Below are 13916 nucleotides of genomic sequence, written 5' to 3'. Positions count from 1 at the left end.
AATTTACTTAAATTTCTCAATAAAAGGAAATTAAAATATAATACACAAAGATTTATTGCAAATCTTTGATAATATGTCTTTACATTTCACAAAAGTCTATAAAATATAATAAGAGAATAAAAATTATCTAACCTCTCAGAAAGCCAGAAATTTCTATTGTCATTTTTATGTCAAATATTTGAAGATGATAATAGAAATGATAAAGTCCTAAAAGACTAGACTATTTCTAGACGGCTATGATCAAGGCAAGTTTCAAAAAGTAGCTATAAGGATTATCTTATCCCGTAGACTAAATAGATAATACCGCAGAGAAGCCACTGATCCAAATCCAAAAAATTATCATATTAATTTTACTTTAAATCTAAAAATGTATTTAATTATAATTTTATTTATATGAAAGATAAAAACATGACCAGGATGTATTAGGCAGCTATCGATTTTGTAATGTTACATCGCTATATACATCCGTTGAAATATTTATTATTCATACAAATGCAAAACATGTGGTTTTTGAATCTGGTTGCTAAAATTAATCATGTATACGGGAAGAGTTTTGGAAACTGGCTTAGAAAACCCTATTTCGAAAAGGCACCGAATGACAAAATGTTTTGGTTTGGTTTAATTATATTAACGTCCCTTTTTTAAAGCAACACTAGTGCTATTTTGGAACGCACTCGTAATTTTAAACCGCGGACAGATGACGAGGAGCCACCTGAGCTGGCACGCCCCTCTCCAAACTTCCACGCCACATCAGCGGGAGTATGTTTGGCCCCGACGGATTTAAAGTGTACCATGACAGCTTACACTACGGTTCTTCAGGGGAATCGGGCCTCGAACCTAAAACCCTCCAGGCTCGAAGCCGAGACCTTGCCACCAGACCACCGCAGCTCATGACAGAACGGTAAATTATTAGTTAAAGAATAGATACCTCCCTCCCCCCCTTTTTTTTATACTCCTTACTTACTTTATTAGGCAGATACATTTGTTGAAACATAAGTGCTTTAATTCTGTGTTAAAATATCAAGGGTCTGATGAAACTTCAAAGAATGGTTGTTCTTCTTCTATGTTCTATCTGTGAGATGTGTGAATGTATTTCTCTGTAAAACGGGGTTGTGCAAGCAAATGTGATGCATGAAGGAGCTAAGTCGTACTTCTGGCCCTTGTTGGCGCTACTGAAAAAACAAGAGACGCTCACTCGGCTTAAATCACTGACTGACAACTGTCAGCGATTGTCAACGAATTCTGTTCTAGAACAAGAAACAGCTATTTTGTTTTATTAAAAATATCTGGAAGACCGAACTTCACTCAACAGTTTTTTTTTAATCATGAATGCACTTAGTTTAATATGTTATTCGAAACAATATTTTATATTACAGCATTCATTTTACAGTTTATCTATCGTTACTTATATTTTTGAACTTACACAGTTTTACCATGGTGAAATCGGGTCGGAGATAACACTATATGAAACAAAGCAAACAGAAAAAGGCTAGTTTATCTCTATAATGGCTCTATTAGTTATATATATATATTTGTAAAATCTTGTTTTTTTAGGAAAGACACCTATAGAGATAAAAAGCAAAAAGATTAAATATAAATGCATGAATAAAAAATAAAGCAAAAAGCGCGACTCGAATCGAGGACCCGCAAAACACACAGCATTCCTTCTGTTCTGACCCACTCCTCAAAATGGAAGTTGAATATACTTATTCTAATAGTTATTTATTTAGAAAATGTTTTATTGTGTATGTGAAATCACGTTTTTTCAGGAATTACACCTATATAGATAAAGAGCAAATCCTTATCTAAAAATAAAATTTGATCCAAATCGTAAGAGCCGTTTCCGATATACACGAAATAAATAAATTTATATATGTGCAAGAATTGCTCGTTTAAAGTTATAAGATATCCTTTTTTTTCATCTGTTGTTAAACCCTCACAAAGTTCTGAAATATATCTACCTGTACATATACACATTTTTTTCTCTATAACTGGTGCTAAATATTCATGAACTTTTGACGAATAATTATTTAATAGAATACGATTTCTATTATATTGACTGTCATTCGTAATGTTTTGTTTATCGTATGAACTATTTTGATTGCATCTAGAATATTTAAAAACAACATTAAAAGCAATGGGTTTTTTTTTCTTTCACTTTTCGAGTCATTTAGCATATTAAACGATTCTCGACATTCGATGTCAATTTTCAAACACTATAATAATTTTGTAATACTGAATTTAATTTCCTCTGTTTTTTTTTCTAAATGTTTTCTATTAAAGTCTAAAATAAAATCTTCGGGTATTAATTTAAGCTGAAGCAAATGACGAAACATTCTAGATTCAATGTGAGCATTTCTGACAAACTCCTCTCTACCAAATATCTCTTTTAACAAATTCACTGCCAGCGAAATTTATAGACGCGTAATCTTACCGCAGTTTCCTACGAGATATCTCGTAAATGGCAGTGAATGGGTTAATAACATTAAAGCTTTATCATAATTACCGTCGGATAATGTGAAGCTATTCACCATGTTACCGGCAGATCTTCCTAAAAATGACATTAGATAAGCAAATTTGTCTATTTTTGTTAAAGTTTCATTTTTGTCAATCAGGTTTTGGACTTTATTCCAAAATTTTAACCATAAATATGGGTAACCGAAATATTGATCGATACTCAGTGTAGGAAAATGGGAATTATCATTTCCTCTAAAATTAATAGCAGATCAATAACTGAATTAATCAACGAACCACTTTGTGCACTCGATGCCAAATTTGTATTCAGTAGCAATGAAATACTAAAATCAATTTTAGGTAGTTTGCTCATTTGTATTGAATTCTAGAACATAATATAGTAATGCTTTCATTATATTGAAAAGCAGATTCTATTTTCGTATTCTTCTGAATAATAATTCGTATTCTTCTAATTCGTTATATTCTGAAATAATTTTCTGAATCTTGCTATCTAATTCTCTTAATTGTTTTAACATCCTAATTAAATATTCTGAATACCCTTGTAAATTATCAACAGATTGCCCATTAAATTTGATTTCTAATTTATAAATTTAGTTATTGATGTGCGAATGACGGACAGCTCTAGACTTTTCTTATTTCTTCTTTTCATGCAATCTTATAAACACATAGCTAACTAAATGTAACAGTGCAACATCAACAGTAATTTTAAAACAAAAGCAATATTTCAAATCAAGGAAATATTCATCAAAAAGTATCAGTCGAAATTCTTTATAAATTCTATTATCCATATCTTAGCAATTCAATCAATATATCAATAATTTCATCACATCAATAATATCAATTTCTATCTAATAAGATGACACCTTCTATTTTGGGAATATTTTCTTATTTGGATTCAAATGCAAATCCATTGAAAACTTGACTTATCTATGTATTCGAAGTAATTTTAATATTGAATTATATACGTTATGATTGGTTTATTTTTTGCTCACAATTATCAAAATTCAATAAATCGGTGCATGTATGGCACTCAGGCAAAACGGTGAATCGGTTAAACATAAAATAGCATTTATTGACGCGCACAAAAATGCACATGAACACATAGTTACACCTACCTCTAAGCTTTAAATAGAATTGGATCTAGGTTCTCGGAAAACTCCGCACGTGCCGGTTTCCATGGCGACCACAGTTGGAGAGAGGAGGGAGAAGGCATCCCTAAAATGGAACACTTTTATCTATCGTGAATCAAAACATCCTTTTCACTCATTTCAAAATTTATTCTACGCTAAAAAATTTTAATGGCTTTCTTAGTTGGGAAAATTTGAATTTTCGGTTTATATAAATTCAGTTGTTAAATAATGATTCTTATTTATATCCCGAAATTCATTTCGATGGCCGTAATTAATTCTTTCATTAGTAAATCATAAGCGTATACCTTATTTAAAAATCACCACTGCAGATATTCATGTATTAAAAAATAATTATGAACAAACAGTTTTCTTCATTAAAAATATGTTCAATTTTTTGACCTGGAATTTTGAATTTCGATATAAATATTATTTATATCGAGACATTTCTTAATATGCTTATTATAAATATTTATGAACAAACGGCTTCCCTCATAAAAAAAAATATGTTCAATTTTACGACAAGGAATTTTGAATTTCAATATAAATATTATTTAATCAAATAAATAGGATTGATATGGGACTATTGTCTGGTATGAGACATTTCTTAATATGCTTTTTATAAGTTTTTAGTTATGAACAAACGGCTTTTCTCATAAAAAATATGTTCAATTTTATGACAAGGAATTTTGAATTTCGATATATATATATATTATTTAATAAAATAAATACGAGTGATAAGTGACTGTTGTCTAGTGTGAGACATTTCTTATTATGTTTATTATTAATAAGAGGAATAAACGACAGTTCGTTACTGGTTTTTCATTCTTCTAAAGATTAATATCAGAAGATTCATGCTCATTTCTGGGAGGGATTTAGAATTAATATTTAACTTTTTTTTTTAATTTGAGAATGGTAATGATTACTAACAGATTGCAACAAATCTAACTAATTAAAAAATTTATAAATAAAAGATTTAATTGAAAATCAATAATTAAATAATGAAACACGGAAAATAAAAGAACTATCCAATATAAAACTATTGAGTTCAGTTTTGTTTAGTTATATTAACGCCCACTGTTTTAAAGCAACACTAGGGCTATTTTGGGACGAACCTCGTAATTTTGAGCCGCGGTCAAATGACAGGGATGACACCTGAACTAGCGCCTCCCTCTCCAAGCTTCCACACCCCATCAGCGAGAGGACGTTCGGCTCCGACGGATTTACGTACACTAGGACTGCTTACACGACATGTCTTCGGTGGAATCGGGTCTCGAACCTGAAGCCCTCCGGTTCCAAAACCAAGACCTTCCACCAGGCAACGCGTGGCCCTATAGCTTTTGAAGCAAGAAAAATAAAAGAAACATTGTTTTCATAATTCTTTGCTTCATGACCAAACAAGCGATTTTCCAGAATTGAAATTAAAAATTCACTAATATTTCAGAATTTATTAAAATTTATTGTGAAAAATGGATTTGAAAATGCATAGAATATAAAAAAATTTGAAAATTAATTGCGAAAAATAAATAAAAGAATAAATCGATTGAATTGATGAGACTGAAAAGATAACAAATAGAAGTATAAATTAATAAATTACAATAGTACGAGGTCTATCGATACAACAGAATTAATTAGATAAAACAATTAGGAAAAGAAGATGGTGAAGTATATAAAAGACTTAATGAGAAAATAAGGTGATAAAATATAATAAGGACTAACAATGTTTCAGGTTTTATTAATGATGTGTTGAAATAGTATTTTATTCAGATGCGGTTTAAACACGCTAAAACTGTGTTTATTCTTCAAGAAATAATGATAGAGCATAAAGAACGAATCAAATGTCCTTGAATAAAGTAATTACCTTCAGATCAGCGTCTCGGCTTTTAGGTTAAGCAAATGAAACAGCAGAATGCATGCATGATATAACTCCAATAAAGGAGGGGAAAACTCCAGCGGAATTTTATTGAAAATAACTCATTCCATTTCGATCTCGACATCTGTCCGCGGCTCAAAACTAGGAGATACATCACTAAAACGCCCTAGTGTTGCTTTAAAACGGGACGTTAATATAACTAAAAAAACTGTAATACATAGGCTGAAGATAACGGCTGTTCTTATATTAGAAGCAATTTCAATTTAAACAGTAACTGCTGAAAGATGATTAAAACTACAGAAATAGTTTCATGGCATCTACTTTAATAACAAATGAAGTTTTCTAATTACTATCAAAAGAGAAATTCTGAAAGTTAAAATATTTATACCATGTGACAAAAAAAAGTCGTATCTCAGAAAAGAAGATTCACAGAATTTTTTTACGAAAATTTACAAATTCAGTTTATTTAAATTTGGACCGTTAATTTAAATTCATAAGTAAAAAGCTATATCTTAATAATATTTTACATAATGTTATTTTTTATTTCTGTAATAGTATCATCATATAATAAAATATAAGGCACGAGATAAATAGAAAAAAAAAGATTTGTCAATAAAGTATTTATGACCTAATTGTTTGAGTGTAACTTACTTTTTGAACGCCCCTAGTATATTTTATTTCTTCCTTCTTTAAAATTAGCACCACCAAAAGTGTCGATAGTAGAATTGATAACGTTGGAATTTGAAAATGATAACTTTGGAATTTTAGCATATATTCTTCTGAACGACTTTCTTTTAAAGAATCGTGCTTCAAACCAATCCTAATAATTATGAATAATATTACGGTTGTTAAAATACTAGCTTTCATTGCTCCTGATCTTGCTTTTTGGTTTAAGATATTTAATCTACTTTGGAATTAGCGATTTCCAAGCCGATCACCAATGATAGAACCAAATATTATTAATGTGTATCTCATTTGTTGCCAGATGCGGCAATGGCAATTCAAGGCACCATTTTGCCCCTAAGAAGAGAAGATCCATATTCTGAGTTAACCCTTTTTAGGGCCGTGGGAAGTATGCTTCCCACCAAATTTGTCAATCTTTGTATGAAATTATGTATGTTGGCATAAGTTCTGACAAATTTTTTTAGTAAGTCAGAAACTTAGATGCTTCGGTTCTTTATCTCAGACAAAATTACGTGTCTTGATTTGTTACTTAATTATTAATTAACCAAATTAATTAATTAATAAAATTACATTTATCTAATAAGCTAAATGAATCCCTTTTCTTATTCTAATTTCAAGCCTAAAATATTTTAACATAATATGACTAGAAAAAAAATGGCCTTTTAAAGGGTTAAAAGAAGTAATTTCAAGGTGTGGTGAGAGCAGAAGTCAAGAAATTCCATGCTTACTAGCCGGAGAACATTTGGGAGATAGAAAACCATCGGAATTATTTCGCGTGATAAAACGGCGCTCAGAATCGCATAACATAGCCGATTCACCTTCGGTGAAATTATTTTTACAGTAAGTAACTCCCAGTGTGAGATTAATATTAAGTAATCAACTCCCTACTTCTCAAATTCTGTAGAGGTGCCCGAACGCGGCTTAGACGTATCACCTGTACAGGTAAGTGCTGTTTTCAAACTTCCCAATACCAGTTCTAATGTTTCTGAAGAATCGGAGCTTCTCACTGAATTGGGATTTTTACGCCAAGAGGTAAAAAAAACTTTGGCGATTGAGAAGTTATTTTCCGAAATCAATCTTCTTTTCGCCCTGGCGCAAAAGGTCCGATCCAACAGCATTAAATTTGTGTACCATATAAAAATTTTCTTGCATCTTATCATGCAAGAAAAGGCTCCTTAAACCTTAATCTTTTCGGAAAAGCACACTCGGAGAGCAGAACAGTGACATATGCCTTGCCTTCGACTTCCCGTCGCCTTTCCGTTCGATATCGGAAAACCAATATTAGTTTTCTTGTTGATACTGGCAATGATTGTTCAATTCTTCCGGTAAACAAAAGTAAGAAACAATATATTTCGTTGCAAACCTCCTTTGCGACAAATGGTATGCCATCGGGGTGTAAATCCTTAATGTCATTGGATCTTGGTGTAAGAATTTTTTTTTTTTTTTTTATTTGCAATGTATCTACTGCTGTTATTGGTGCAGATTTCTTACATTATTTTGATATAAAACTTTATCTAAGAAATCGTAGTTTATTTGATAATTGAGTTAAATTGAATTGCCATCATGTTATTAGAAATACTGATATTTTCTCTATTAAAACTAGTACTGTTGCTAATGATTTTTCTAAATCCCTGCATGTTTTTTCCAATATTGTAAAATGGTTTTCTGCAAACTAAACAATTCAGCATAAGCATCAATAGAGTGAATCACATCTTGGACCTCATGTTTGTGCTAAATTCTACTGCAAAGCTCCTGACAGAATAAAAATTGTCAAAATAGAATTTCAGCACATGTTGAATTTAGGCAAGGAATAATTTTCCCTCTCCATTATACATGACTCCCAAAAAAGGAAATAGTTGTTGTAGACCAGTTGGGGATTTTCGAACATTAAATGATCAAACTAAAAAGGATAAACGATCAATTCCTACATTCTTGATTTCATTTCACTTAACTACATTGGCAAACATATTTTCTCAGATTCACCTTGTAAAAGCTTTACATCAAATTCTGATTGCTACCGAAAGCATTCGATAACTTAACTGACCCTATTTCATCTCTTCGAAAGCATTCGAATGCAGTTTGATTGGTGCTATGCGGTAAGCATTTTTTTAATGCCGATTTAGCACCACATCGGAAGGATTTTTATGCTTTTAAATGTGGTAAATGAATTACATCTAAAGATGTTGAAGATCATATTGCTAATCCTCATTCACTTTCTGAAAAATTTGATTATTCTGGTTTAACAATTAAACTAACTAAATGTACTTTCGGAACGTATAGGTGAAATTTTCTTGGCTTTCAAGACTCCGGTAAAGCCTTTCTTCTCTTCTTGATCAAATAGATGCTATTCGAAATATTCCTAAACCAAATACTCTTACTAATTCCTAAGAGTTTCGGGAAAGTGCAATTTTTATCAAAAATTCATTCATAAAGCATAATTAATAGAATTTTTAGAAGTTCACGAAAACAAATAGAGATCTTCACGTTTATCGAAAAAGCCATCGTCTTGAAAAAACTAAAAAAAACCAGAAAAATCATATACTGCAGCTAAAACAGCATTAACTGTTTTTCAAGCATCCAATTCCTGATTTGTTTTTTTTAAGTGGTCGGACCGATGCGTCAAACTTTGCTATTGGCAGCTCTTTGGTACAGCTTTCTAATGGAAACTGGGGATAGATATCACTTTAATCTTTAAAACTTTCTGAAAAGCAACAAAATTGGTCTCTTATGATAGAGAAGTTTGACTATTTATACTTCGACTAAGAAATTTAAAAACATTCGTGAATGCCATCAATTTATAATAGATACTAACCAAAAACCTTGAAAGTGCTTTTAAGCAGAAATCAGAAAAAAATCCCCACACAAAATCATATATCTAAATTACACTTTTCAGTTTTCTGCAGATATTCATTATGTAAATGGGACTGATAACAAAACTGTCAATGCATCATCTATAGTTCAAATCAAAGCAATTACAATACTGTCAACATTTGAATACAAAAGATTTGCTTGAACTTAACTACATGATGCGGCATTTCGATATTCTTTCGGCCAAATTCTTCAGATAAATTAAAAAACAATATTTTCCTTTTGAAGATGTTTCTTTATACAGTCATTCAAAAAAGTAGTGGGGCATGGTCACAGGGTTTTATCATAATAAATAACTTAAATTAACGAAAAAAATAAATACAAATTGTAATGAGTCAAATAAAATTCATATATTAAGGAAATTATGATTACAATTTAAAGTAAAATAAATCAGGTCAGGAAATCTTCTCAAAAACGTATCGCTCACTACCCTATAAATTAAGAAAAAATATGAATTTTATAATTTATTTTGTGGGATACCCTCGCACTTTGATATCTCGTAGACAACTTGGCATGAATTTGATTAATTTTGCTCAAAATGATTCTTCGGTTTTGGCCCACTTTTCAATCAGATGCTTTCTTAACTCCTGCTTATTAGAAACACTATTTAGTTAATTTATTTTTATTTTGCTGCAAATAATCCTATACATGTTCAACAGGATTAAGTTCTGGACTCTGGACAAATGTCTTAATTATTACACCTGGAAAGTTGTAGAGGACGCGTAACTTGCAAATGCCAGCAATAGGTTTTGCGTCGTCATCATGGTACAATTTAAAATGTCTTGAGATTCCCAAGGTGCTCTCACATTACAAAAAATTTCGCTCGAAAATATCAAAGTAGACATATTTATTAATTGTACCATCTATAAAGCCCAAGTTCACCACACCAGAACTTGCCATGCAATCAAGACTAATTGGTTGCCACCTCCATATTTTACAGTGGTCCGCAAATTTTTGATATGCAATGTTGTATTTCGTGTGCGTTAAACTTTTTATTTGCATCCAATCCGAAAGTGTTATATTTGCTTTCATCCATAAAAATAACATTTTCCCAAAAATTTTATTAGCTGTTTTGCGTACGTTTTATAAGATGCCAATAGCTTTTCGATTTGCTTTGCTAATGTAGAGCTTTCTCCGTGGTACTCTGCCATGGTACTTATGTTTTCTTAAAATATTTCTGGCAGCTTCAAGATTTACATATATTCAAAACCTATTTCTACATCTCATTGTCATCTTTTTTTTTTTTTTTTTTTTTTTTTTGCGCTAGTTCTTGAATTAATGCGAGCTCGTCTCACAATCCACTTCTCTTCACATTCACTAAATATCCTTGGAAACCCTGATCTTTGTGTAAACGTTATTTGTTTTCTATAACCTGCGATTAATATTAGAAACAGTATATTTACGAACTTCAAGTCTGGTTCTATACAAAGAACTTATTTTCCGATTTTCCAATAATTTATTACCAGATTTCGCACATCAACCGAAGAATATTTGATTCTCATTATTATTCCATATATAACTTTTTCTGCTGATACTAGTATAAAAAGTGAGAGGAAATTAAATTTTATTGATGCCCTGTGTATTTCTTAAATTTCTCATTTCAAAAGTGTCCCAATACTTTTTTGGCAAAATGTTGGGTTTAAATTATATTTAAAAGACTAAATCAAATTGCAATTCTAAAACAGCAAGAAAACTTTCTTTATATGCTGTATAACAAATGTTAAAGCATTTGTTGATTAATTTAGTTTGTTTTAATGTGATTAATATTTTAATAAATAGCTTTAGATGTTAAACATTCCAAGTGCCCCAATACATTTTTGAGTAACTTTATTGTGACAAATTACTCGAAATTCCCCCATATTTCGTTCCTAAATACCTAAGGCAAACATTATTTGAAAAGATGCACTGCCTTATTGATTCTGAAACATCAGCAACTGTTGCTATAATTTCTAAGTGTTTCTTTTGGCTAGGAATGAAAAAACAGACATCAAAAACAGAGTTCTTGCTTGTGACAAATGTCAATGAGCTAAAGCATTCATTTATACCAGTGTTCCTCTTAGCACATTTGCTTTACTGAATGCTCGATTCGCACATATCCATGTTGACTATATAGGACCATTTCCTGTATCTAATGGATATAAATATTGTCTTAGTATCATAGAGAGACAGAGCAGGTGGTCTGAAGTAATTTCTACTGTAGGTATTATCGTAGAAATCATAGCTCGTGCAAATTTAAATTATTAGATTTTCCATTTCGGAGCACCTGTTACTATTGCAACAGATTAAAGGAGAAATTTTGAGACTTCTTTATTTAGAGAGCTTTCAAACATAATGGGTAGCCATAGAATCCACTCGGCTTCTTCTCATACACAAAGTAACGGGATGATAGAACTATTCCGCAAGCACTTCAAAAACTTTATTATTGTCCATGAAAATACTGGTTGATCTGATATTTTGACTATAATGTTGTCAGAATTGCGCTCATCAGTGGAAAGTTCTCAACTTATTTATAGTACTATGTTAAGTTTACCATCTGATATCCTTTCTACAGGCTCTCTTAAAACGTCTATAATGCACTCATATATGTCGAAATTAATTACCATAATGGGAAAAGTCCAAAAGGAACCTATTTCTCATAGTTGTACAAAAATATTTCTACGTATATTTTTAATGAGGGATGTACGTTTTTCTTAGAAACGACAAAATTCGACCTCCGCTCACATCTCCCTATTCTGGTTCACGTTTCATTTTAAGCTGCACAAAAGACTTTTATAATTGATCTAGATGTCAAAAGCACAACTGTTACAATTGATCGTTTAAAAGCAGCTTATGAATTCTCAGAATTTTACCGAATATTGTGTTCCTTTGACTTTAAGTCAAAAGATCGAATGGTTTTGAGTACGTATCCCAATATAAAGAAACATCTTTTAGAGTAAAATGTTGTTTCTATCTGAAAAATCTGGCTGAAAAAAATATTGAAATGCAGCATAATGAAGCTGAGTTTCAGCAATTTTTTTGAAATCTAATGCATTGATATCAACTCTAAATGATACATCCGCAACTTTATTATCAGTTCGAATTACATAATGAATATCTGTAGGAAACTGAGAAATGTAATCTAAGTATCCGAACTGACATGTGGAATATTTTTCTGGTTTCTGCTTAAAAACGTAAGTTAAAGGATTTTAATAAGTATATATTATGAATTCCAGGCTTTCGAGCATGTGTCTAAACATTTTAATTAAAGTACAAATTCCCAAAATTTAATTATTAAAGTTAAAATTCTGTTGCATGTGTACCCCAATTTCGCTGATTTTTAGAAAGTTTTAAAGAAAAAAAAATACTATCGGTTTCCAGCTTTCATTAGAAAGCTGCATCTAATGTCTTCCAAAGGTGAAAATTTGATGCATGGGCCCAAAAATTGAAAAAACAGGAATTGGATGCTTAAAACAGTGAATGCTGTTTCAGTATCCGTAAATGATTTCCTGAGTCTATTCAAGAAAGTGTTCAGACTTTTTCGATGGACTTGAAGATTTTTCTTCCTTTGCGTGACCTTCTAAAACTTTTTTTATTGATGCTTTATGAATAAATCTATGTTAAAAAATGCACATTTCCGAAACCCTCAGCAACTGAGTAGTAGTATTCAGTCTAGGAAAATTTTGAATACCATCTATTTGATTAGGAAGAGAAGAAAAGCTTTACCGGAAACTTGAAAGCCAAGAAATTTTCACCTATACTTTCCGAAAGTACATTTAGATGGTTTAATTGTTAAACCATAAAATCAAATTTTTCAGAAAATAAACGAGGATGAGCAGTATGATCTTCAACATCTTTAAACGCAATTAATTTACCGTGTATAAATGCATAAATAAAGTTCGAATCTTGAGTTACTTCATCAATAAATCTAGCCTGAAAAGCAAACTTTTTGTTGATAGCACGAATTTGATGCTGTTGACTTAGGATTTCCTGCTCGAGATCCAGAAAAATGGTAACTTCTCGATCACCGAAATTTTTTTCAACTTAGTGTAAGAGTTCCAATTTCTTCAATTCTAATTCTAATTCTCCAGAAACATTAGAATTGGAACTGGGTGGAGGGGATTAAAACAGCACTTATTTGTATAGGTGTTTCTTTCAAAACGCAATTGGCTATCTCCGCAGTCTTTTAAGCATAAAGGAGTTGAATTTTAACCAACACTGATGGTACGTTAGGAGGTAGTTGCTGTAACAATTATTCCAACAAAAATGAATCGTTCTATATTATGCGATTCTGAGTGCCGCTGCATCAATCCAAATAATTTCGATGTTTTCTTTTTTTTCCCGCAGCTATTTTTCGGCTAATAAGGGTCAAATTTCTTGAATTTTACTCTCAACACATCTTGCAAAAACTTCTTTTAACTTTGAATATGGAGATGTGCTAGCTGGTGACAAAATGATATCTCGCTCTGACATTACTGTTAAAAATGTATTAATATTTTTATTTATTTGTTTTTAGAATGGCAGCCTTATTTGAGAAATGGTTTTAGTTGTCTCGTTTTGCTGATGGTAACTTGTAGTTCAATTCTAAGATGGAATAAATCAGGTTGAATGTATTTGCGGTGGGAATTGTTTTTCTTTTTTTAATTTAGAAAGCGAAAGGAAACCTTTCTTTCGGTTAGCCACAGAATTTCAGAAAGCAGAAATGAAGGTTTTATTTATGATTCATAACGAATCTTTTCTTCCAAAAGATGAAAGGTGATCGAAAACCCTACAAGTATATAAAACTGATATTGGCGTCATTCGTTTAAAAACTAAAATTATTTATTGCTAAGACAGTGAAGATTTTCTTAGACCTATTGTTCTTCCACCGAAGCATGAAGTGGTAAAACGGTTAATTTATAATGCTCACGTTA

At 31.2% G+C, this 13916-nt stretch overlaps 1 protein-coding gene across 5 annotated transcripts in view; it reads left to right on the top strand.

Moving 5' to 3' along the window:
• Window positions 1–13916, top strand: part of LOC129960219 (survival of motor neuron protein-like) — a 92184-nt gene that overhangs the window by 41767 nt on the left and 36501 nt on the right. For 2 of the 5 annotated variants that reach the window (XM_056073465.1, XM_056073463.1), the window contains exon 1: window positions 7555–7583. The exons of 2 other annotated variants lie outside the window; for them this stretch is intronic. In XM_056073465.1, the coding sequence (XP_055929440.1) occupies window positions 7566–7583 (18 nt within the window). In that variant the 5' untranslated portion in view covers window positions 7555–7565. Of the gene's footprint in view, window positions 1–7550; window positions 7584–13916 lie in introns of those variants that run through there. One more of the 5 variants, XM_056073466.1, reaches the window with a different exon arrangement.

Source organism: Argiope bruennichi, chromosome X2, assembly GCF_947563725.1.
Source record: "Argiope bruennichi chromosome X2, qqArgBrue1.1, whole genome shotgun sequence".
NCBI lineage: Eukaryota > Metazoa > Arthropoda > Arachnida > Araneae > Araneidae > Argiope > Argiope bruennichi.
The sequence above is the reverse complement of the archived record's forward strand: the minus strand, read 5'-3'. Positions and strand labels throughout refer to the sequence as shown.